The sequence below is a fragment of the Lissotriton vulgaris genome, chromosome 5 (assembly GCF_964263255.1).
Source record: "Lissotriton vulgaris chromosome 5, aLisVul1.2, whole genome shotgun sequence".
Taxonomy (NCBI): Eukaryota; Metazoa; Chordata; class Amphibia; order Caudata; family Salamandridae; genus Lissotriton; species Lissotriton vulgaris.
The window spans coordinates 1,336,638,195-1,336,664,150 of NC_141693.1; the positions used below are offsets into that span (position 1 = coordinate 1,336,638,195).

The following is a 25,956-nucleotide window of genomic DNA, read 5'->3' on the forward strand; positions in this document are numbered from 1 at the left end:
TACACTGTGGAATTTCTCTCATATGCATCTGTAAACACAAATACTTTATGCAGTCACTATTTCAATTATACATTTGCAAATTTCATTGAAACCAACATCCAAAATATAACTTGTTATCAAAACTCCCAATGCATTTCGGGTTAAAGACAAACCCTTCGTCAGGGGAAGTAGAAATTAAAGAAATACGATATACGATGTCATGATGTCGTTCAGTGCTGCAATCTTTCTAGGATCTACGAAACAGCAACAAAAAATCTATATTGCAAAGCTGTCAAACAATTGCATATTTTTAAAGATGACAAAGCTTGGGAGTGCCGCCGGGAAAGGACCAATATGGGTGCCATGTTTCTTTGGTTTGGTCTGCACCAAAACACGCAGCCTGTAATGGTAGTATGTGGGTGTTGAGGTGAGGTGTCATAATACATGCTGCGGCCATCGCTGGTCACAAGGCTCTTGATATAAGGGGTACCTTTTACAAAGGGACTTACATGTGGCCCAGAGGTGTGCCAATTGCTGAAACAAAGGTAAAGCTATGGGAAAGAACACAGGCCCTGGGAACCGAATTGGTAGGGCAGGGATCCAGGGCATCACTGAATAAAGTTAGCATCAGTTATCTGGCAAAAGGTTTCCCCCCCCCAAGAGTTTTATATAGCGCAAACTTTACCCAAAGGTATTGGGTATCTGAGCGCTTTACAGGAGCACCAGTTGCATACACAAGAACACATTCATTTTTTTGTTAGGGACAGGGAGATTAAGTGATTTGCCCAGAATAACAGGATGTTGAGCGTCATTGCCGAGACTCGAACTCAGTTCCCCAGATTTGAAATCGACCGCCCAAGCAATTAAGCTGCATCCTCTCGCAAGTTAGGGGTTAAGCATGCAAAAAGGGGCACTTTCCTACATCCTCCCCCAATTTAATTCCCAGTCGATGCATCAAAACTATTCCCACTTCCTCCTAACTGTCCTGATATTCTAAACAAAGACACCAAATTCCATAACTCTCTCTCCGACGTAGCAGTTTCCTAGAGTTACTTGTTGTGATATTTAATTATAGCTACACATGTAAGCATGCTACCAACGTAGTTATTGGTCACTCTTGATCGCGAGTATTTCTCATTAGTACCAACGTTTCAATATAACTAAACGCAAATAAAGTTGGTTAAAAAAAAAAATATGGTATTAGTGTTATAATCATTAAGACGGATTTATCTTACTTTCCTACTGTGTGTGCATATCACTCATATGCAGAGTTTGGAAAACTCACAAATATGCTTTCATATTATGGTTCAGTTCAAACATGTTAAGTGACAAGTCGAATCTCTAGTTCATCATGAATACTGGCGTTGTGCTCCAACAAGCTCTAGCCAGGGGGTGTGGCTACGCTGAGCAGCGAGATGGCTGCACACTAAAACAGCTCCGCCAGCCGAGCCCAAAAATCCAGTAAAATCCGTCCATTAGACATGAACCCATGGTCCACATCCAGTGACACGAGTAGCAACTAAGATTGGGCACTCACAGCTGAGATAATAAGGTGCAGCGCGGATCGGGAGCGGACTCCTATCTGGCGAAAATCCTGAGCTCCTGTGCGGCCTAGTCACGAGGTCGCAACTCAGAAGCCAGGGGCTGGAGTTGGCGCCCACCCGGCGCAGACAGCCGGGAGAAGTCATCGGTGGCAGCCAGCACGGAGCGGCAATCAAAAGGTCAGTCAGCGTCATATGTGCAGATGTGCAACTGAAATACAACCTGGGTGGATAATACAGGCGGAGCGCTGATCCTCGGGTGGCCTGTCACACTGTGCAGAATTTACACGCAAGCTTGCGGACCCGCCACAGATGATAGCTGTGAACCTGTCGAGGGTGCACACATCTGCTGGAGCTTGCGGCTGGAGGGCGTAGCTGCGAGACGCCAATGACAACTGCATTGGGTAGCGTAGCAGCCTAACGATACGGAAAATAGCGGGTCGCAGGAGCCCAGAGCCCCCAGGTTGGTGGAGCTGCCATTTTGATAGCGATATTGACACAGAAAAACGAGATTAGTGGAGCTAAATGCGGGGTCAAAGCCTGGTAAAATATAGTGCGGAACAACTTAACAAGTCATATAGCCCGTCCTTGATACAATGTTTTGCTGAGACAGTAGTTTACATAAGAAGCTGTCGCAAGGCCGGGTAGGTGACGAGACCAGGCATATAATAGCAGGTAGCGGCAGGCTGCGAGGGTCCCACGAGCACTCCAGGACCACACCAGGCACAATTTGAAAAGAAGAGTGGACGCAGGACTGCATGGAAGACTGTTGTGTAGATAGGCCTCTACTGGTTAAGGACACCAACACCATACATTAAAAGAGCTGTTGGCAAGACCGCAAGACGTTCTGCCACGTAGACAGTGCGCCAACACCCATAAAGAGTACAGATATCCACAGTAAGAATGGGGAAACCAGACACGCGGCAGCCCCGGCTTAATTTTGATAAAAAAATTAGAAAATCTTCGGAGGGAGATTCTGGCACACAAGATCATGCAGAGGACGCAACCACAAGCCAAATACCCGAGGAGGACATTTGCACGATGTTCAAAGAGCTCAAAACCAGTCTACAGGGGATTGACTCTAAAACGGACACGCTAGCTGAGCACATGGACAGGATAAAACAGAGAGAGGAAAAACAAGAGGGACGCCTGGATACATTGGAAACGAGAGTATCGGTGACTGAGGACACTCAGAAGAATGAGCACTAAAATCCTGAAAATGGATGAAGTGTTAAATGCCATAAAACAGAAGAACGAGGATTTAGAAGCCAGATCGAGGAGGAATAACATAAGAATTACAGAAGTTCCAGAATTAACGGACATTCCAAATATGGAGCAATATATAGAAAATATGATGAATGAGTTATTTGGGTCCGATTTGTCCAAAATGTTCCTAATTGAGCAAGCACATCGCACAATAGGCCCTAAGCCACCACGTCCAATATTGGTGCGGGTGTTAAACTATAGAGACTGGGACACGATCTTAAGGCAAGTAAGGGAGAAAGGTTCCCTCCACTATCAAGGGAACCACATTTCCATGTATCCCGATTTCACATTACAAGTGCAAGCTGCTCAAAGGGAATTCATACCAGTCAAAAAAATACTGCAACAACTCGGAACCAAATATACACTAATTTACCCTGCCAAGCTCAAAATACAAGGACATGGTCGACCCACTTTCTTCACAGACACAAAAGCGGCATTGAATTACGCAAAACAGTTGGCAAAGGATCAAAAACAAAGGAAGACAGAAACAGACGAACAGGCAGAGTCCAATCTGAGTGATAATGACTGAACCAAGAGAGAACTGACGTGCCGTGCCGGTCCTGTAGATACGTGCCATGTTAAGTATTGTTGTACATAAGGCATTTAAGAGATATCGCAAAAGACGTTCTGACTTTACACAGGCTGGGTGTTGATAGCATGGAAGTTGTTAATCTTTTGGTCAATCCAACGGAGGTACAGAGAGACATATGGGACTATGGGCCACGGTCACGCGATGTGTGCTCGGCCACCCTGCAAAACAAGCAGGGGTGTTTGCCGGCAGCCCCACATACCCTCATGGGATGAATCCTGTATATGTTGAAATTTGGGGAATTTGGTTGGAGTTAATGGGGTTTTTGGAGGGAAATACACAACCTGATTGGGAGGTTGGTGTGGGATGGGGGTGGGAAGGGGAAGTGTTTTGTTCTGAAGAACCACCAGAACCTGTACAAATAGGCAGTACCAGGAGAAGATATCATGCACTTTGGTCCAAATACACACACGAGCAGTGGGAGAGGGTAGGACTTCCGGACGTGCTATCACACAGTTGATACACTACTCAGCCACAAAGATAGGCCCCATCACTTTGTATACCTAACATATGTCGAATAGCAATGCCATGAATACACTGACATGCCTTACTTGGAATGATAGAAGGAAGACTAGATTGATATCTCGCCAGACATGCAGTAGACATATGCCTACTACAAGAAACACATTTCACAAACGAGTCAGCCGGAATGCTTAAAAATAATAGATGGGGAGAGATATTTGAAGCCGATTATTCCAATTATTCCAGAGGGGTAGCGGTACTAATATGGAAAGGCCTCCAGTGGAAGACACGCCACACAATAGGAAATAGAGATGGGATATACCTCCTGATACAGGGAGAGCTATATAACAGTCCATTGGTAAGAGTGAATACATAGAGCCCAAATTCAAACAGTCCCACTTTTTTTTCAACAGATATGGCGCGAGCTACAGACGATGCGGAATGCGGCAATTTTGTGGGGTGGGGATTTTAATGTGGTCATTTCAACAGAGGCAGACACACAGGGAGTACCCTGGGAACACCACCCGAAAGCAGCTGCGGTGTTGAACGATGTCATAGAGGACCTCCAGCTAGTAGACTCCTGGAGAGTATTACACCCCAATGTAATGGAAGGCACCTGTGTAACACACCATAGGAACGAGTGGTCGACAATAGATTACTGGCTAACATCTAAAGATTTGCATGCCTGGGAAGCAGCAGCAACTCACCATCTGTGTACGTTCTCAGATCATGCACCAGTACAATTAAGGCTACACATACCTACACCATACATCCAACCGTTTAGCTGGAGATTTCCATCAAACGCTCTATTAGACCAAGGGTTCAGTGAACAGTCACGAACTAAGATGATAGACTATTTCACATTAAATGATGGCACAGTGGATTCCCCAGGAACACTCTGGGAAGCATTTACCACCTTCGATGCTGATGACGGAGCGGTTCCGTCATCAGCATCGGCTGGGCTGTGCTGATGACAGAACCGCTCAATCATCAGCACAGCCCCCGGGGAGAACGCTGGCGTTCCCCCCCCCCCCTGGGGCATCGATCGTGGTGATTAGAGCAGGGATGGCAGCGGAAGAGTTTCCGCTGCCACCCCCGGGACCCCCCACGCTTCCTGATGACGTCAGCGCGCACAGAGCGCGGTGACGTCATCAGGAAGCGCTGGACGCGCTGGAAACCATTTGTTTCCAGCGCGTCTTGGAGGAAGAGGTGAGTTTGGGCCTCCGGTGGGGTGGGGGGCCTTTTCTCAGTGCTTTGAGGCATTGGGGGAGGAGGAAACAGTGTTTCCTCTTCCCTGATGTCCCAATGCAGGGCATTCCTGGTGCACGATCGCGCACAGCGTCGCGATCGTGTACCAAGAATGCCCCCACTAGACACCAGGGATGCTTTTTTTGTGAAAAGGAAGCGACCCCTTGGGCAAGGATCGCTTCCAGGGGGGCAGGGGGGCAATGTTATTTACAGACTTTTCTGGCAGATCAGGCGGTTTTTTTGCCGATTTTGGACCCGGGGGGGGGGGGGGGGGGGGGGGACGAAAAGCCCACTAGACACCAGGGATTTTTTTTGTGTAAAGGAAGCGACCCTTGGGCAAGGGTCGCTTCCAGGGGGCAAATAATTATTTCAGACTTTTCTGCCCCCAGGGTCGGCCAGTTTTTTTGGTCGATTCTGGACCCAGGGGGGTAGAAAAGCCCACTAGAGCCAGAGATTTTGTTTCATTTTGTGTAAAAGAAGTGACCCCTTGGGCAAGGGTCGCTTCCAGGGGGCAAATAAATATTTCTGACTTTTCTGCCCCCCCTGGGGGCAGGTCAGTGTCTTAATTTGGCCTTTCTGCCCTCAGAGGGGGGGGGGGCAGAAAACCCCACTAGACACCAGGAAAATCTTTTATTTTGAAATGGAAGCGACCCCTTGGGCAAGGGTTGCTTCCAGGAGGCCCAAATTTTAAAAGATTTATATTCTGCCAGCCTCCTTTTTTGGCGTTTCTGGACCCAGGGGGGGGGGGCAGAAAATACCACTAGAGCCAGGGAATTGTTTTTAGTTACATTGGAAGCAACCCCTTGGGCAAGGGTCGCTTCCTTGGGCCCACTTTTTTTTAAAAATATATTCTGCCCCCTGTGGGTGTAGATCGTTTTTTTTATTTGGCCTTTCCGCCCCCAGGGGGGGGGGGGCAGAAAACCCCCACTAGACACCAGGGAATTCTTTTTTTTTTTTTTTTAAATGGAAGCGACCCCTTTGGCAAGAGTCGCTTCTTGGGGGCCCAATGGGTAAAAAAAATTATATTCTGCGCCCCCTAGGGACAGAGAAGCCTGATTTTTTGGGTGTTTCTGGCCCCAGCCCACTAGTGCCAGGGATGTAAAAATGAAGATTGTGCTTGCTTCCAGGGGACATATATTTGTTTATGTGTATTCAGCCCTTTATGCCCCCATTTGTGACATAGCCTGTTATAATGTGTATTGTTTTTTTCTTGTAAAGTGTAATGTTTTATTTTCTCCTTTTTTGTTCTTGTTCAAGGCTTTTGCTCTTTAGACTGTTGCAGTGTGCGGTTTCGTTACTGGTGGTTCTGCTGTTTGTGAAGTTGCATGTGTTTGGTAAGAGACCCTTTTTGTACAATTTCAATGTAAATGTTTTTTTTGCAAAGTGTGTATTAATCAGAGTATGTTTGGTTTCTGTTTTTTGTGATTGTAAAACATGTTTTGCATTTGTGCTTGATGTGTATTTTGTTTTCTGTAGATTTATGTGTTTTTTTTCCTTCTTTCTAGTGGGATATCGTTGACTATTTGCTGTGTCTTTGCAGAGTAGGTGCTGGTTAGTGTAGCTGTCTCTTGTAAGTGAATTGTATAGTTTTTCTGTAAATAGATCTTTGTGATAAAGGCTTACATTTTTTTTACTTACTTTGCACAGTGTTGGTTGTTGAGTTGTTTGTGCAGTCTCCTTTCTTAGTAAGGGTAATGGCTAGCGGCCGGATTACTGCTCTGCAAGTTGTTGGAATGCTTTTTGGTTCTTCCTCTGACCATGGTCCAGAGACTGACTCTGATTCGGAGTCAGAGGTGGGAGGTGAAGATTCAGGTAGTGAGTTTTCTCTCCACATGGCATCATCTGATGATGAAGATACTCTGAGTGCTGATGAAGCTACTTTTGGTGTGGATGAAGTGCCTGTGTTTGAGGAGGGCATTGCTGTGCTGAATGTGCGGCAAGAGACATCTAGGCTACAGCCTGGGACTGCTAGACTTCCCATTGGTATAGTGAGACAAGAGGCATCAGGGCTGCAGCCTGGGACTGCAAGACTTCCCGTTGAAAGTTCTGACCTCTAGGTTGCCCCAGGCATGGTGCAGCCGGCATTGCCAGACTTCACTGGTGTTCCAGGGTGCAGGGTAAACACTGAAAACTTTTTGCCGATTGATTTTTTTCAGTTGTTTATGGATGATGTGTTTTTGGCAGAGACTGTTGAGCAGACTAATTTGTATGCAGAACAGTTTTTGAGGGAGAACAGTGCCAGCCTTAAGCCCCTCGCTAGAGCTACCCGGTGGACTCCCACAAATCTGGAAGAGATGAAGTTCTTGGGTTTAACTTTTTTGATGGGCTTGCTTAGTAAGCCATCAATGGCTTCATATTGGTCTACTAGTCCCTTGATGGCAACTGCTATATTTCCGGCAGTCACGAGTCGTGATAGGTATTTGCTTCTGCTTCGGATGATGCATTTTGTTGATAAAGGTTTAGCTTTGCCACAAGATCACCCTGATTGTAACCGTCTTTTCAAGATTCAGCCTGTCATTGATCACTTTGTTGATCGATTTTCTGAGATCTATGCTCATGGGAAAGAAATTGCAGTGGATGAGTCTTTGGTGTTGTTCAAGGGCCGCTTGGTTTTTAGGCAATACATTCCTAGTAAGAGGGCACGCCATGGAATTCAGCTGTTTATGCTGTGTGACAGTCGGACTGGATATGTCTCGAATTTCAGGGTGTACACCGGTAAGGAATCCAGGATTAACCCCCCTGGTTGTCCGTCCACTTTGAGTGACTGAGAAAATTGTGTGGGAACTTGGTAGAGGATTATTTAACAAAGGTCATCATGTATATGTAGATAACTTCTACACTGGTGTGCGGTTGTTCAGAGAATTGGCCAAAGTGGACCCTGTTGCTTGTGTCACAATCTGCTCTAACCGTAAAGGTTTCCCAAAAGAACTTGTTTGTCAAAAGCTTGCCCGGGGACAGTGCAGTGCGTTGCGTTGCGTTGCGTTGCGAGGGGATTCTAGCTGTGAAGTTTTCAGACAGGAGAGATGTCTACATGTTGACTACCATACATGATGAAAGCACTGAACCGGTGACTACTTGGGGTCAGGTTGCTGAAGCGTTCAAACCTGTGTGTATTTTAGAATATAATAGACACATGGGTGGTGTTGACAGAGTAGATCAGCGGTTAGAACTGTATGCTGCTCTTCGTAAGGCTTACATTTGGTACAAGAAGTTGGCTATCCATCTTTTCCACTTGGCAACCTTTAATGCTTTTTGTTGTGTTCCAGGAATCTTGTCCTCAGTGAAAGATGACTTTTGTAAAGTTTCAGGAGTCTGTAATAGGCAGCCTTATTTTAGTGGAACAGGCAAGTGTTCCTAGAGTTTGAGTGGTGGAGGATGTTGCCAGATTGAAAGATCGCCACTTTCCTGATCAAATTCCTCCTACATCCTCAAAAGAATTTCCCAGTCAGAGATGTAGAGTCTGTTGGCGAAGAGGTTTGCGGAAGGAGGTTCGAATGTACTGCCCCGACTGTCCTTCTAACCCTCGGCTGTGCGTACCTGCTGGTTTTAGAATGTCCCACAGGCAAAAGAATTTTTGGGAGCATCCATGATTTGGTAAAGTGAACTGCCTGGCCTCTATTCTTAATACTTTTTGTTCAGTTTCAAAGTTGGCATTTGTGTAGTGTATTTAGTTTTAGTTGCTGTGTTAGTAGATTTGTATCAATTTGCAATTGGTTTGTGTTTTTTTTATTTATATTAAAAAAATTCTTAAATATGATGTTGGTTTGCGTGTAGTGGCGATTGTCTTGCGGTGTGCGTGGTCTGGAGCTTGGCTGGCAGTGTGTGTGGACTGGTGCTTGGCTGGCGGTGTGTTTGGATTGATGCTTGGCTGGCGGTGTGCTTGGACTGGTGCTTGGCTGGTGGTGTGCCTGGACTGGTGCTTGGCTGGTGGTGTGCGTGGAGTGGTGTTGACTAGCGGTGTGCGTCGAGTGGCGCTTGACTGGCGGTGTGCGTGGACTGGCATTTGCCTAGCGGTGTGCGTGGACTTGTGTTTCGCTGGCGGTGTGTGTGGTCTGGTGCTTGGCTGGTGGTGTGCATGGACTGGTGTTTGGCTGGTGGTGGGCGTGGACTGGTGCTTGGCTGGTGGTATGCGTGGACTGCTGCTTGGATGGCGGTGTGCGTGGACTGGTGCTCGGCTGGCAGTGTGTGAGTAGTGACTTAATGCTGGTCACTACACACAGTACTAGCTGAGTGCCACTCCATGCAATCCATGAGTTTGTGTAGTTGCTGTGTCAGGAATGTGGTCGTGTGAAAGTGATGGGCCCTTGAATTGGGCTGTCTGCTGGTGGAAGTGTTGTAATGTGATGGGTCTGCGGCTGGCGGTGTGAATGTTTTGTATGTGTCACACGTATGAAAGGTGTATGAATGGCCTGTGAAGAGGTTGGTGCCTTGTCGTGGCTGTACAGCTCACGAGCTGTGAGTCAATGGTTCAATTTCTCGTCCTTTCAATTATTAACAGTGCATTTAATTTTTGGTGAAATCACTTGCAAATAAAATTGTATATACTGAACCATCACTCACCCTCGAGCCAAATCCAACCAGTATGTGTGTGTGTTTGAGGACTTGATAGCTGTGTAGTAATAGTTTTTTTTTTGTTTTTTTCAAGCAGGGTGCACCTTGTCCCTTTTTTAGGTTGAAGCCTCCATTGCAGGGCATGGCCCTGCTGGAGGCAAAGACTTATTGTGAACAGGAGAATGTCAGTACTGCATGAAAACACGCCCCCTTTTTCCATTGGCAGGCCTTTGGAAACGGAGGCCTGCCATTGGAAAAAGCTCCTGTTTAGCAGATTTGTCTGCTCTGGATCCCACCTCTCGAGGACTCCATGACCTGCCTTACGGTAGCACAACAGTATTTTCAGAAATATTGCCTTGGCAACCATGAGGCAGGGCAGGGAGTCCTGGAGGGCGGGATTCAGTATCCGTTTCCGCCCCTTTTATTTTATTTTTTTGTTTTGTTTGTGCCGTCATTCCAGCACGTTCCTGGGCGGTGGAGGAGGTAGGGTAGAACGGTGCTTGTTTATTTTGTGTGCGTGGGTCATTGTTGCCTCGTTCTCCTTGCTGGAAAGGAGGCATTGCAGTGGATGGACCCTCATTGTTGATAGATGCTGGTTTTCTTTCTGCTGTCTGTGGTACAATAGCAGCGTTGACGGAAATACAGTTAATCATTGTAATAGCCTGCTCACCAACTGAATATTAACATGATGGGATCTTGTTTTTGTAGCACGTGAACATTAATTGAGTTGCGCCAGATTACGACTTATAGCTCCTGGGGCATAACGTCACTCTCACTCTATACGGGCAACTCTCTCGCGGTGCACAGCTTGCCTCGCCCTGTTTTCAGTTGGTTATATTTTCACTGAGTGACGTATGCTGAATTCCGGTAAATTCACACTCCGAGCATTTACCAGAATGGCGACTCACATCCGAAGACTAACAGGAGGTCAGTGATAACTTTGGCAGTGCAACATTCTATTGTGATTACACACCTTGTGCGGGTGTGGGTATGTAAGGGAGCATATGAAAGGTGCAGAGAAACCGCTTCTCACGGAGAACAATGTGAACGTGGCTTTCTTTCTTCAGAGGATCGTTCCCGATTGCAGACCAAATACGCATTAGCAAAGCCAGTGGGACTCCGTTGTAGAGAAATGTTGGACCTCTCAATAGATTTTCTTCCAGGCACGAGCCAAAAAACTAGTGCGGCCTCGTCACGTTTTTAAAATGTTTTAGAATGTTTTGAGAAGCGGGTTTGTTAAGGGCAAGCAGTGGGGTGGATAGAAGGAGGGTCTGAGGTGTGTGGATGATAGAAGCACATAGTGCAAGGTTGAGGTGAGTCTATGAGCTAGAGACACATGAATGGACGAGAGTATGGGGGAGGGCAGCACATGTGCAAGAGAGGGCAACATGAGCTGAGATGGAGGAGGCTAAAAGCAAACGGGTGACAGCGATGCGGGGGGTACAGAAACTTACAGGCGAGAGAGGGCACTTCAGTGCGGGTGAGAGAGCGACAGGGATTGGAGGGGTTTGGGTGATGGAATAAGCACATGAGCGACACGTGCGCTCATGGACTGCTCCAAGAAATAAGCATTGGCACGGCCAAAAGGTTGCGCCATTTAAACCTTATACGTGTGTAGCAATGCAGTGATAGCACATAATTATTACACTGATATATTGGCACTTGTGTTTCATTTTTATCGGCCTTTGCATCTGCTCCAGACATGCTGAACCGAATCAAGAACGGTGGAGTGCCAATGCTTGTTTAACAAGAATATCCCTAATGATGAGAATGTATATACCCATATTGTTTTTCCCCCTCCCCCTGCTTTCGCAGATTCATGCAAATTGATTCATTTTCTTGTTTTAATTACCCGGAACATACTTAAACTTTCAGCGCAGTGCCTGTTTCACGAGCACCGTGCTTTATCTTACACTTTCCTGCTCATTTGGTTTTACTGCCTGTTTTATGCTCCTCCCTGCCCCGCTCCATGTGTCATTATTTCTATTGAATAAATACCAACCTAATCACGTGGATAGACAACTTCGCTGGACTGCAAATAGTATGGCGGATAATTGCGGTGATGTTTGAATCGGCAATAAAAACATCCAGTCGGTAAGCAGCTCTTGAATTACTTGAACACAGGCACGGATATACTAAATAAGAAGTGTAGCATTCTCGGTTAGGATTCACTTTCATTTCTGAGAGCAATCAGCACTCTTTTTTATGCGCACGCAAATATGGCAGTAACAGTTATCGTGAAAAACTTCGCGGAAAGGCTGACTCACAAAAACTAAAAGCTTGGTTAACATTCACTTTTACTTCGGAGAGAACTCAGCTTTCTTTAGTATGTATATTCAAACACTGTAATAACAGTCAACGTGAGCACCTTCGCGGGATGGCGATTAAAATGGGGCAAGCATTCGGCTCTGTTAAAGTGGGAATTATAAAATCTCATTGGAAAAACGACAATAATGATTTCAAATACGGGCATGGATAGCATGCGGAAAAGTTCAACCACCATTCACTTTCATTTGTAAGAGCACTCACAATTTTCATGATGTGCATGCTAATACAGGCATTTGTCTACACTTTAAATGCCCAAGTTCAGAAAAGATCTTTTGAATAGGAGAATCTCTGCTCCAGGTATGATTAACTTTACGAGATACACACTTGAGTTGAAAAGACACAAGTGGGAGCACAGCAACCAGTTTACAAAAACTCATGTTGAGATAATTGTTTATTGAATGATTTGAATTTTGAGCATTATAGCTGTTAATACTCACCTAACACCACCCTTGTCACAGACTCTCACTGGGCCCTCCCATTGTTGTTTTCAATCAACCCCACCCTCCCATTGTTGTTTTCAATCAACCCCACCCTCCCATTGTTGTGTTCAATCACTCCCACTATCCTGTCCTTTTCAATTTCCCCCCACCCTCCTATCGTTGTTTGCTGACCTCTCAACTCCCCAACCACCATGTCATAAGAAGGAAATAAACATCAGCAAAGCTTGGCTATGAATTTATTCATTTCTTTAGTCAAATAACTGTTTTGGTTAGACAATTAACATGTCTGGAAGTTCTTACTAGAACTTATAACTAAATTTGTAAGCATCCAAGACTATCGTATGTGCAATGTTTACCTACCCCACTTTAAAAGCACAACACATTGACAGGATTGTTGTAAATGTAGGAGAGATAACTTGATCCCAATAGCTACAGTACGTGCCAAGCCTAGAAAGCATCGCTGCGTAACACACTAATCCCCTGGAATGCATGATGGTATTTTTTATGTAATTTTTTTTTTACAGTTGCTCAGTTATACATAATATCTTAATTATATCTACGGTAACAAAAATGTTTATATCATTTATTATAAAATTATAATTTACTGTACAGCATCCAAACGGCTCTACATCATCGCTTAAACACATTGCCAAAGCCAATAGCTCTCTCTTAACACTTAAGGGCCCAAAGGCGAGACCTATTGTCTATGCCAATGCTTGTTTGTGAATATTGTGATGTGTTGCTTTCGTGCCTGGTGGTGTGAATGGTCTTCTGTGTATCAAGTATGAAAGGTGTGTGAATGGCCTGTAAAGCGGTTGGTGCCTTGAAGTGGCTTTACAGCTCACGAGCTGCGAGTCATTGGTTCAGTTTTTTTGTCCATGTAATTGACAGTGCATTTCATTTTTGTGAAATCTCTTGTTAATAAAATGTTATATACTGAACCATCACTCGCCCTCGTGCCAAATCTAACCAGTTTGGGTGTGTGTTTGAGGAATAGGTGGCTGTGCAGGAATCTGTCTTTTCAGTCTCTCTGCCAAGGTGTACATTCCACCTACGGATAACCTACCAATTGTAGATATTGTTGAAAACCCATGGGAGTACATGGTGATGTCACTCTGGTGAAATCTAACAAGTTATTTTATCCACAATTTCCTTCAAACTCACAACGTCTGTCATATGTTCCTTGCAATATTGTGCCAAAATTGTCACGCTGCAGAACTAAATAACTAATTTTATCAAAACTATCTGGTTTTGCTAGGGGGGTCACATGGGTTTTTCACTCCGTGCTCGGTGGCCATCTAGGGAAACCTACCAAACCCACACATTTCTGGAAAGTAGACACCCGGGGGCTTCCAAGGAGGTATGTCTTGAGTGGATCCTCCAACGTTCCTTTACCCAGAATCTCTTGCAAACCTCAATTTTAGCTGGAAAAATCTGTTTTTCACACATTTGTGTGTGGGAAAGCGTGGCATCACTGGGCTTACACAAATTTCCTCCCACCCAGCGTTCCCCCAGGTCTCCAGATACAAATGGTACCTCACTTGCGTGGGTGGATCAAGGACACGCAACAGGCAAGGGCCCAAAACCTAATGAGGCGACATCAAAATTACCTATCACGAACCAACCTGGTTTTGCAAGCAGGTTCCTGTGAGTTTTTGGCCCTGGGCTCGGCGGCCATTGAGGGAAACCTCCCTAACCCACACATTTCTGACACCCGGGGGAGTCCAGCGAGGTTTGGCTTGCGTGGGTCCCTCATCATTCTTCTACCCAGAATCCACTGCAAACCTCAAATTTCGCCCCAAAAAAAATCACTTTTTTCTCACATTTGTGTGGTAAAGTTGTGGAATCTGCGTGGATCCTCAAATTTCCTCCCACCCAGCGTTCTTCCAGGTCTCCCGATGAAAATGGTACCTCACTTGCGTGGGTAGGCATAGTGGCTGCAACAGGAAAAGGCCCAAATCGTACGGTGGAGACTTAAAAATTACCTATAGCAAAACTACCTGTTTTGGGGGGGGGGGGGCTGGGGGCGAGTTTTTTACCCCGGGCTCGGCAGCCATCTTGGGAAAGTACCAAACCCAAACATTTCTGAAAACTAGACACCCGGGGGAGTCCAGCGAGGTATGGCATGCATGGGTCCCCCAACGTTTTCATACCCAGAATTCCATGCAAACCTCAAATTGAGCTAAAAAAAAATTCTACATATTTATGTGTGGAATCACTTTGCCGGCACAAATTTCCAACCCCACAGCGTTCCCCTTAGTGTCCCGAGTAAAATTATACCTTACTTTTGTGGGTGTCCAAAGCAGAACTGGCTAAAAATTTATTTTTAAACAAATGTAGCGTTTAGAATTCTCGGTGCTTTGTTGTAAATACCACTGTTTTGGGCTCTTCCTAGTCACAGACCTTTGGCCCACCCACACAAGTGAGGTATCATTTTACTCGGGAGAACAAGGGGAACGCTGGGTGGTAGGACATTTGTGCCCGCACGGTGATTCCACACATAAATATGTGGAAAATGTGGTTTTTTTACCTAAATTTGAGGTTTGCAGGGAATTCTGGGTAGGAAAACGTTGGGTGACCCATGCATGCCATACCTCGCTGGACTCCCACGGGTGTCTAGTTTTCAGAAATGTTTGGGTTTGGTAGTTTCCCAAGATGGCCACCGAGCCCAGGGCAAAACACTTAGTTGCCCCCTATCCCCCAAAGAAAACGTAGTTTTGCTGTAGGTAATTTTAAAGTCTCCACCGTACGATTTGGGCCTTTTCCTGTAGCAGCCACTATGCCTACCCACGCAAGTGAGATACCATTTTTATCGGGAGACCTAGCGGAACGCTGGGTGGGAGGAAATTTGTGGATCTACGCAGATTCCAGAACTTTCCACCACAGAAATGTGAGGAAAATGCGTTTTTTTCTCCAATTGTTTAGGTTTGCAAGGGATTCTGGGTAACAGAACCTGGTGAGAGGCAGTCGAGTCACCCCATCCTGAATTCCCCTGGGTTTCTAGTTTTCAAAAATGTATAGGTTTGCTAGGTTTCCCTTGGTGCCGGCAGAGCTAGGGTTCAAAAACTACAGGTAGGCACTTTGCCAAAAAAGGGCCATTTTTAACTGCAAAATCGAGGTTCGACCACGTTGCGTTTTGCGCCGTTTCCTGTGGCAGGCGCTAGGCTGACCCACGCAAGTGAGGTACCATTTTTCTCAGAACACTTTGGGGGACGCGGGGTGGGTGGCAATTTGTTGGTCCACGCAGATTCCAAAACTTTCCACCATAGAAATGTGAGGAAAATGCGTTTTTGTTTGTCAATTTTTTAGGTTTGCAAGGGATTCTGGGTAACAGAACCTGGTGGAAGGCAGTCGAGTCACCCCATCCTGAATTCCCCTGGGTGTCTAGTTTTCAAAAATGTATAGGTTTGCTAGGTTTCCCTAGGTGCCGGCCGAGCTAGGGTACAAAAACTACATGTAGGCACTTTGCCAAAAAAAAGGGTCATTTTTCACTGCGAAAATTGAGGTGCGACCACGTTGCGTTTTGCGCCTTTTCCTGCCTCAGGCACAAGGCCGATTCACATAAGTGAGGTACCATTTTTATCGGGAGACTTAGGGTAATTCAGATTTGTAAAGCAACTGTTGAGTTTTGATGCATTTCTGCCTTCCAAATGAAAGACATTGTGTAAAAAATAAGTCATTTTGAAAAATGACCAATAATTCTCATGCTAGTATGAGTATTCCCAATTTTGAAAATGTGCAAATATGTACTGTTTCTAAACTCTATAATTTGTACCCATTTCAGAAATACATAGGTGTCTTTCATACCGATTTTACCATGTATACATTTTCGAAGAATAATTGCTCTAAACCGGGTCCATATTAAAATTCTATTGCAAGTTGCTGCGCAGGTTTTGGCTCTGGGTTCGTCAGGTTCTTGGTGAACCTACAAGTCCTATATATCCCCACAACCAGGAAGGTCCAGTAAATGTAACAGCATATGTGAAAAATGTTGGTTCTCTGACATAAGACTGTCATTCCCTAAAAGCTGTGAAAATGGTGATTTTAGCCCCACAGCCCCTTTTTTGATGACATTTGCATGGAAAAACCCAGAGGCTTTCATTTGCAGGCCGTTTTTTCAATTTTTCTGAAAAAAAACAAAATTGTCACTGTATTTTGCTTAATTTCTGGGACCCCTCCAAGGGAATCCAAAAACCCTGGGTATCTTTAGAATCCCCATGATGTTGGAAGAAAAGGACGCAAAATTGAAGTGGATACCTTATGTGGTCAAAAAGTTACAGGGGCCTAAGCACTCACTACCCCAAATAGCCAAAAAAAGGGATTAGCACAGGAGGGGAAAAGGCCTAGCAGCGAAGGGGTTAAGGTGGTTACAAGAGGGGAATGCATAGCATTGAAGACAGGAGTGCTCAAGGATATGCGTAACACCATCAATCGATTGTAGAGTGAAATTAGAGATCTAGAACTACAACAATATATCAACCCCTCCCCTACCACGATAGCACAGATCAGAACCAAACTGACAGAATTTGAAGAAGAAGCAGAGGGAAACAAAATATATGCACAAATATGCGCAGGCACGTAAATATGCGGAGGGTGAGCGGCCAAGGAAAAACACTAGCGGGTCTGCTCCGAGCACCAAGAGGCTTGACATACATAACTGAACTTCTTACTGAAAGGGGTACATCTGCTCCAACACCTTTAGATATACTATGCACGATGACACAATTTTATCAAAAATTATACACATCACAAACGGATCCGCCGCAGTCTGAAATAATTGAATACCTAGGCACAGTAGCATTAGCGTGTTTCAGTATATGGAGTTACCATTTACTGTGGAAGACATTAGGCAAGTAATAAATAGCATGCCAGCAGATAAGGCGCCAGGTGCTGACAGACGGACTGCAGCATTTTACGAAGAATATGCTGACATATTAGCGCCTAGATTACTGCAGGTATACCTGGAAGCACGGGAAACAGGCTTTATGCCCCAGACGCTGCGCGAGGCCACCATAATAACTCTACTCAAACCAGACAAAGACCCGACACAACCAGAATCGTACCGCCCACTGTCCTTAATAAATTTAGAAGCTAAGATCTATGCTAAATTATTAGCAAACAGTCTACAACCGATGCTCCCCATGATCGCACCTCCAGACCAATCAGGCTTCATACCGGGTCCTTCGACAGTGCAAAACCTAAGAACAATATTTGGTATACTACATTATCTGGCTCCACAGGTTCAAGCAGTGGCTGTACTGTTAGATGCTACTAAGACATTTGATTCTTTAGAGTGGAAATTTCTCTTCATGTTATTAACCTGTGTGGGGCTAAGTCCAATTTTTATTAAACAAATTAAATTACTTTATACATCACCGACGCCGAGAGTGAGGGTGAACAGTCAAATTTCAGAAACGATCATAATAACAAGAGGGACACGACAAGGCTGCCCTTTATCGCCACTTATTTTTGCGACAGCCACCGAACCATTGGCAGCCAGGCTCCGCCAACATCATACACAGCGCAGTATAGGCTTTATATCTAGGGGTATACTTACATTAATTTACGCAGACGATAGGACCATCTATTTAATGAATCCCAAAGATAACTTTACTACAGTGATGAGAGAATTGATTCGCTATGGCGGGCTAATGGGAATTCAGATAAATTGGGCTAAGTCAACGATACTACCACTCACGGATACCACCGCTCAATTTGACACAGAATTCCCAATCCAATGGGACCCAGATACGATACGATATTTTGGGATATGGATAAGTAGGAATATGCAGGAACTGTGGTTGGCTAATTATGGACGAGTAATAGACTGGCTAGTCAGCAAGATACAGAGATGGAAACAATTGCCACTTTCCACGATAGGACGCATAGCAATAACAAAAATGGTAATATTCTCTCAACTACTATATTTATTCGTAAACATTCCTATGCCCCTCAATGCAAATTTTTCAAGAGACTCCGTACTACTATACTGGAATTATTATTGGCTGGTACACAACCTCAGGTCTCCTGAAAACTATTAACTCTCCCATTTGCAGAAGGGGGGCTAGGAACGCCCGATTTTGAGTTACATGCATATTGCGCACAGGCACAGTTTCTACATTACTGGCAACACCCCACACCATATCAACCTCATGTGGCAATAGAAATTGATATGGTGGCCCCCCCACCCATTGAGCATGGCACTCTATCAGCAGTACAAGCGACCTAACCAAGAAATTGACACTGTTTAAGCACTGCGATGGGCCTGGCAGGGGCTCGCAAAGAGAGCACGCCAAAGAGTGTTATTTGCGGCATCTATGCCAATCGGTGGTAATCCACTTATAGCGCCAGTACTATATAATGCTGCCAAGAGGAGAGCGTCATCTCACGAGATAGCGAAAGGAAGCGATTTGTTTCCAGATGGCACATTTCTAACTTTACAACAGATGTGCAAATCAGCAACACCTACAGCATCGGATATGCTGTTATACTACCAGATTAGAGCGGCATGCAGAGCTAGATATGAAGAATTTCCCCTAATACCCCCTACATTACTGCGCTGGAAAATATTTTATCTACACCATCTCCCCGCAAATTGATAACGCGCCTCTACAGCATAACCCAGAGGGAATCCCCGATTACTATAGCTAAATCTAAAACAGAGAGGAATCAGACGCAGATATCATTATTACAGACAAGAAACTGGTGTGGGAGCACATAGCTTCACCTCCCTGCAGAGTCGCCCCTAGGCATCATGGTAGATGCAGTTCAGTTCGCCAAGAGATGGCCAGCACTAATCTGCACCCACCTGGTGAAACACTCAAGAGACTTTCTAAGTGTACTCGCTTGGCGAACTGAACTGCATCTATCATGATGCCTAGGGGCGACTCTGCTGGGAGGAAAAGCAGTGTGCTCCCACACCAGTTTATTATTACAGACAAACAATGGACATTCTATTGTGCCCAGCTCGAACACCTCTCACCAAATTATTGGTTGAGGCTGATTCACTTTAATTATCTGCACAAATTGTACCACACAACAATTCAGCTATACCACATGGGATTGCACCCAGACACACGCTGGAGGTGTGGATCCCAAAGAGCCACATTCATTCACCTAGCCTGGGAATGTAGACCGATAGCACAGTTTTGGCTAGAAGTGTTTAGCTGCATTGGTCAAATGACTAGCAATCATCTGATCTGCATGCTGCTGATAGCTTTGTTGGGATATGTGCTAGAGGTTTCGGAGGCTCAGAGGAAACTCACGGCAACCCTTTTACTATTAGCAACAAGAATTGGCATAGTCAATAGGTCTCACTTTTGCAACCTTATAAGTATTTAGTTATGCAGCACAATATCCTTGGTGCAACAACATAAACTGCTGCATGGCTAAACACTTATAAGGTCCCAAAGGCGAGACCTATTGGCTATGCCAATGCTTGTTTTCATAGTCTGTGTGTAGGAACATCCGCTTAAGGTAGCTAGACAGTACTAACGCGTCCTTCAAATTATGAACGAAGGGGCTCTTCTGTTTAATCACCGAATTCCTTAAGAAAAAAAGACCACCACCAAGTGGCCAATGCCTTTTCATGGAAGCGTTGAGTTGGACCAACATTACACAGTAGAAGAACTCTTGCAACTTAGACAGGTTGGGAGCTGAAGCGTCCATCGTAGCTGGCGCTGGGTGGAAAATGTTTTTGGGCCTAAGCAAGGTGTCCTAGAACTGTACCAAGCGTAGTGATAACAGCAGGCCTTATCAACGTTTGTTGAAATAGGCACTCTTGCGTTACAGGGGAGACTTTTCGAAAATGAAAAATATTGGCATTTAAACCTGTATGGTTTAATTGGTTGAATATATTAACTTTAAAATGTATCTGCTTGCTGGATGCCGTTTGGTCAAATATTGCTGCACAGATGGAAATATCTGATCGCTATGTTATGTGGGTGAAAATCAAGTCGGGTAAACACCTTGATGATTTGTTGTGATGCATAGTCTTCTTTTTATAATCTAAATTAAATGTAGCTGTTTATTCCCCTTTTCTTTTCAAAACAAGCCTCTAATTGGGAATACTGCAGGAACATACTTCAGTGGCAGTAAGTTTGAACATGACAGAAAGCTGTCAGTAATGCGATGCGCTCCGAATTGCAAATGTAAATGCGCTTTGTGGAGGTGGTATTTTCTTTTGCAGATGCGATACAGCTTAAAATGTAGATAAACACATAGCTTAACCCCTTCCATGCTGATGACGAACCCCAGCCGTCATGCACTACGGTGCTCGTGTGCTGATGACGGCTGGGGTTCGTCACGGCCCACCCCTGTTCGTGTTGTTTACAGCACACCAGGGGAATCGCGCCCGCATGGAAAGGGTTAAACAACCTGCATCTTTTTTAGGATAGCATTTCATAGACACCCAGAGTGCTTAAAAAATGGACTGAAATCCACGCTACTTTTCAGATATAACCTCAAAAGAAAACACTAATAAATTGCAGCAAACGGGAAAAGAATTCTCAAAACAATGTGCTAACACGCTCCGGTTCCAATGTAAACACAACAAAAAGGTTGCTTCCCAACAACCTCGCTCGCAAACAAAAACACCATTACTTTGCAGCAAACAGTACAGCCATTTTCAAAACAATGTGCCAGCATGCTCCGGTGCCGATATAAACACCAACAAGGCTTGGCACGCATGGAGAAGTGTAGCTCACTGGTTAGAGGAGGCAGACCCTGATGCAGAGGTCAGACACAGGACCAGGGTTCAATTCCTGACGCGGCAGGGTCTTGAGCTCCAAATGTCCACGGACTCGATAATTCTCGCCTCGGTGCCTACTCGAATCATGGGTTCACACTCTGCAACTCTGGGCAATAGCTTGCTTAATCTCCACTACGGCCCCACCGCAATGGGATGCCTGGTCTTCACCTTGGGGATGCCCAGTATGGGTTATCTCGCAGGGAAAGCCAGGACGGGTTCCCAAAGCAAGCGCTAAGAGACCTGTCGGTGATTTGGCGCTATATAAATCGAAATTAACATAACATAACATAACATCTCTGCAGCAGGAAACTATCCTGCGAGCCAAGCCGCGGTGAGATGAGTGTGAAGGGATGGCTCAACACACAAGAAGAAACGGGGTGGCGCTCGCCTCGCAGACATCAAAGCAGCCCCGAATGTGAAAGTGATCGCGATCGCGATCAAGCGCGGCGAGCAATGCGCATATGGTGTGTCTGCTCGTAATCGCGTGCCCGGGCACACGAACGCAAGCTGTAGGCCGGCCATTGTAGCATTTTTTGAAGCCCTTACTTAAAGTTTTGCCAGACCACCGCATGCGCTGGGTCAGGCAAGACCTAAAAAAGGCATGTGGCAATACATTGGAAAAAGCAGACCCCTCTTACTATAGCTGAATGGGTGGGTACAGTCACATACTGCAAAGACCAACTGTCAAGTTATTGGGAGCTAATGCCAAGTAGATACAGGCCAAAAGACATATGGGGTCCCTTTGTGACTTGGTTGGGAGCAGGTGGGGTGAATGTTCGCAGTGATAAAGGCATAAACGGAAGCTAAAATAACGTGAAGGTGGATGTGCAACCGGGTAAGAATTGGCCACACTGGACGGACGGAACACCGTTCACCAGGACGTAAAGTACAATACACTGGACATTGTCACGGCAGATTAGTTAATGTAATGCAACTATTTAAAGTGTAGTGAAGAAATGAACAAGTGAATGTCAGGATGCTACAAAAAAAGGTAAAGGTGGTTTCTTTGATTTAAAGTTAAGTTGTTCTATATGTATTATAAGTACAGACATGTGATCGTATACACGTGAGATCTTGCTTAATTGATGTTAACACTGGTGTACCAACAACTTAAGATCTGTGAATGTGATAAAACTCAATAAAAAGAATTTTTTTTTTAAAAAAACACAAACTCCAGCCAGGAAGAGAGTCGAAGGGGGGAGGAAAGGAGTATTTGTGGCTCTTTAGGTGAGCCATGTGCAGTGTGTCAGCAGGAGCGGAATGTAGGAGACCTCACAGTCACCTCCACAGATTGCTGTTCTGAAAACAGGGCAGGAAAAGCGCAGGCGTCGCTGTATGTCCCCCAGTGCAGACAAAGGGCAACGGGAGAAAGCCAGCACATTTCACGGAGGTCATAACAGATCCAGCTCAAGAATAGCTTCTAGAACGAATGGACCGCCTCCTTTTCCAGCAATGCAAAAAAAAACTAAATAAAAGAAATACCCAGTACATCCTATCCTGCCCTTATACATATGCACAGGGCCAATGGAATGCTGCGATTCTCTGGACTCTATGGTTTCCGCATTATTATGGATAGGCCACGTAATTATCAACTTTTGCATATTTAACCCCAAAAAATGTTTCTAGATCAAACTGATCAAAAGTTACTAAAAATGCAGTAACAAGTGTTGTTGCACGGTGGAAGGTCCTTCACAAAAGTCAACTGATCAACCTTTCAATTGCCTATTGCTGTACCCTAGCGTTACGCTGTTACTAATGAGAATAAACCTTTACCCTGACAGCGGTAAGATGTATTTTTTTAAAAAAGACAAAATAATGTAGAGATACGGTCACAAATGGTGCCACATCACACAAAATAATTTGGATGTTCTTGCCAACCCTGACACATAATGTGGTCCTTCCCTGTCGCATTATTAGATTGGCCGCCCGTGCCTATATAATAGTAGCCCCAATGTGTAACCCTCCCCACCACCAAGTGCTCCTCAATATTGTCTCTCGATACATGATCCGTCATTCCCCCACCAACTTAAGAATCATTTCCGGTGTCCAGCACCCCTAAAATTAGTTAGCTAGTTTCCCTCTTCCAGAAGATAACACAAAGCTTACGATCTAAGATCTCTTCTCGAAACCATACAACACACTGGCAATTTCTCGTTGGTGTCACCCTCGCCACTAAAAAAAAAAACTCTGAGCCGATCCCTTCCGGTCCCTCTGGTCCTATTTCTCACTCTAGGCCCCCATCGCGCGGTATACCCTCTCACCTCCCGGGCAGCTTGGCGCTCCGCTTCCAAAACTGCCTACTGCTGTCGGCTGCCATGTTGCGGAGCCCGGGCCGGCAGCTACGGGAGCCCCGCTGCTGCCCCCCTTCGCCGGTTCCTCTTCACCCACAGGGCCCGGGCTCCGGCGCCGCCATCCTGGATCCGGACGCCAGGAAACAAGCCATTGGCTGCCACACTTGGACCAGCCTTCCACAACCAATCCAAACGCGCGATACTGAAAGGTCAAAGCACAGCTCTGACGTCTGGCTTGGCAGGACAGGTGAAAGGAAGGAGCTGTACCTGACGAAAGCATAATAACCACAATCGTTCAATCGCCAGAAAAGTCGCATAGAAACCCACTCCACATCATAGTGCGGAGATATTAAGTCAGTCGGCGTTACGGCATAGACAGCTAAAACAGCCAGCAAACTTGAGGGGGCAATCAGCAACAGACAAGAACTTGCGAACAACTTTTTACTCTTACTCTTTACACTCTTACTCGCGTCTGAGTTCCAAAGAGAGGTTTCATCGGCACGCACAGGCCAGTTAATAAGTACAGCTAGACCAGCCAATACATTTTCTGGGAGAGACGAACCTTGAACAGAGCCGGATAGTGCCTTGGGCCGATAGAAAGTTGGGACTGCTGCTGTTTAATAAAATATGGGGGGGGGGGGGGGGTTCAGCAATGGCGTAAGGAACTTGATCCCCCCCCCCCCTTCCGCGTCAGTCAATAGCTCCTCAAGCCAACTACCCGCCATACTGCAGGGGCTCACCCCAGCCATAAACAAGCATTGGCATAGCCAGTAGGTCTCGCCTTTGGGACCTTATAAGTATTTAGTTATGCAGCAGATCCCAAAGGCAAGACCTTTTGGCTATGCCAATGCTTGCAGCACATATTATTAGCCACCTGCAAAGACCTACCAACCTTCAGCGGCAAGTCAACCAGCACAATCATGCAAACAACTGCACCCACGTGCACCTGCACGAACAAATAAACACTTGCACTCACATATGGTAACCAAATAGTCACTTATCCAAAATTAAACTTTATATCTTTTTTAACCAGTCATCACGTGTTCCTCTAGATGGCGGGAAGCATGACTACAACTCCCAATATACACTTTACTCAATGGCAGCCCAGAACTGCAAACTGCCTGCCCTTGTGATATGAAGTCATGTCACACCCTTAAAACACCTGCAAGAACATATTTACATATGTATGTGTACACCTGCAGGCATAGACATACAAAGAAAAAACCTGGAACTACACACGTACACAAACATTGTGCAGGTACCCTGTGAAAGTGAAATTGTTGTGCCTTATTCTCTTCTTGCTGTGTGATGTCTTGTAGGTTCCAGTTCTACTCCGCATCATCATCTGCCTGAGTAGAGCGTTAAGTATAGCAGGTTCTGTACTCGGCATTCCTTACCTGGCGGTTGCTGAGGCAGGATTGGAGTTACACACGTGTTGTACCTGAATCTTTAAATAAAGAAGACAGAACTCACCTTGGATCTCCTGGTCGTACTTTTCATCGTAACATTTTTGGCGACGATCCAGTTAATCTCGTCCATCGATCCCACGCTATTATCCAAGTGCCAAGACGCAGCTGTTGAAGGCGCTGCATGATGTTTATCCGGCTGGTTTAAGAAACACCAGTGTGGCTAATTTCATCTTCGATCCTGTGCCCTATTGAAAACTGATGTTTGTTGGCTTTGAGGTACTTTAATTTGAAATTTTTATTTAATTCAGTTGATGACCTCGCGCACAGCTATAAGCCGCGAGAGAGTGTGCGCAATCTTAAGTCACGTAACAGAGAATCACGTCACGACGTCAAGTGCGGCACTGTGTCATCACGTACAACAGAGAATCGCGTCACGACGTCAAGTGCGGCACTGTGTCATCGCGCGCAACGTGTGGTGGCCATCTTGGATCTGCTTTATTTTGCCAACCTTTGTAGTAGTTTAACGAAGGATTTGCCAACCACGTTTTACATCGGCAACAAATGAAGCTTTCTTTCTTCGCCTGCACTTGGCTATTTAAATAGACTTCGTGAAAGAGCGTTTTGACACTAGTGTGTATGATTATATATACAATATTTATTTTATTTTCACTGCTTTAATTTAAACTACATTTATTAACATCTGCCTCAGTCTAATTCCGCAAAATCATTTAAATACTCAATAATATTCATGGCAACTACAGCCAATCATACTATTTCTCCTCCCCCTGCATTTCTTATTGAAGGAGAGATTCCTACCACTAAATGGGAGGAGTGGTTGGGTTTTTTTGAAAATTATTTGGAAGCCATTGATGGTCTTAGGTTTCCTGCGTCAAGGAAAAAGGCTATTCTTTTAAATTCTTTAGGTAAAGCAGGACAGCATGTTTTTAAATTTCTCCCTGAGCTTCGAAATGCTGATGGTGAACCAGTAGACAATCCATACAATGAAGCCAGGTTAAGATTGGAAAAATACGTTTGGAAAGCAAGTGAATATTGTCATGCAAAGACATACATTTTACACGGTTCCACAAAAAGGAAAAGAAACT

At 45.2% G+C, this 25,956-nt stretch overlaps 1 protein-coding gene across 1 annotated transcript in view; it reads right to left on the reverse strand.

The window, feature by feature from the left end:
* Positions 1-23,629, reverse strand: part of TBC1D22B (TBC1 domain family member 22B) — a 416,082-nt gene extending 392,453 nt beyond the window's left edge. The window contains exon 1 of the mRNA XM_086923270.1: positions 23,415-23,629. Within this exon, the coding sequence (XP_086779396.1) occupies positions 23,415-23,470 (56 nt within the window). The 5' untranslated portion in view covers positions 23,471-23,629. The remainder of the gene's footprint in view (positions 1-23,414) is intronic.
* Between the last annotated feature and the right edge of the window lie 2,327 nt (positions 23,630-25,956).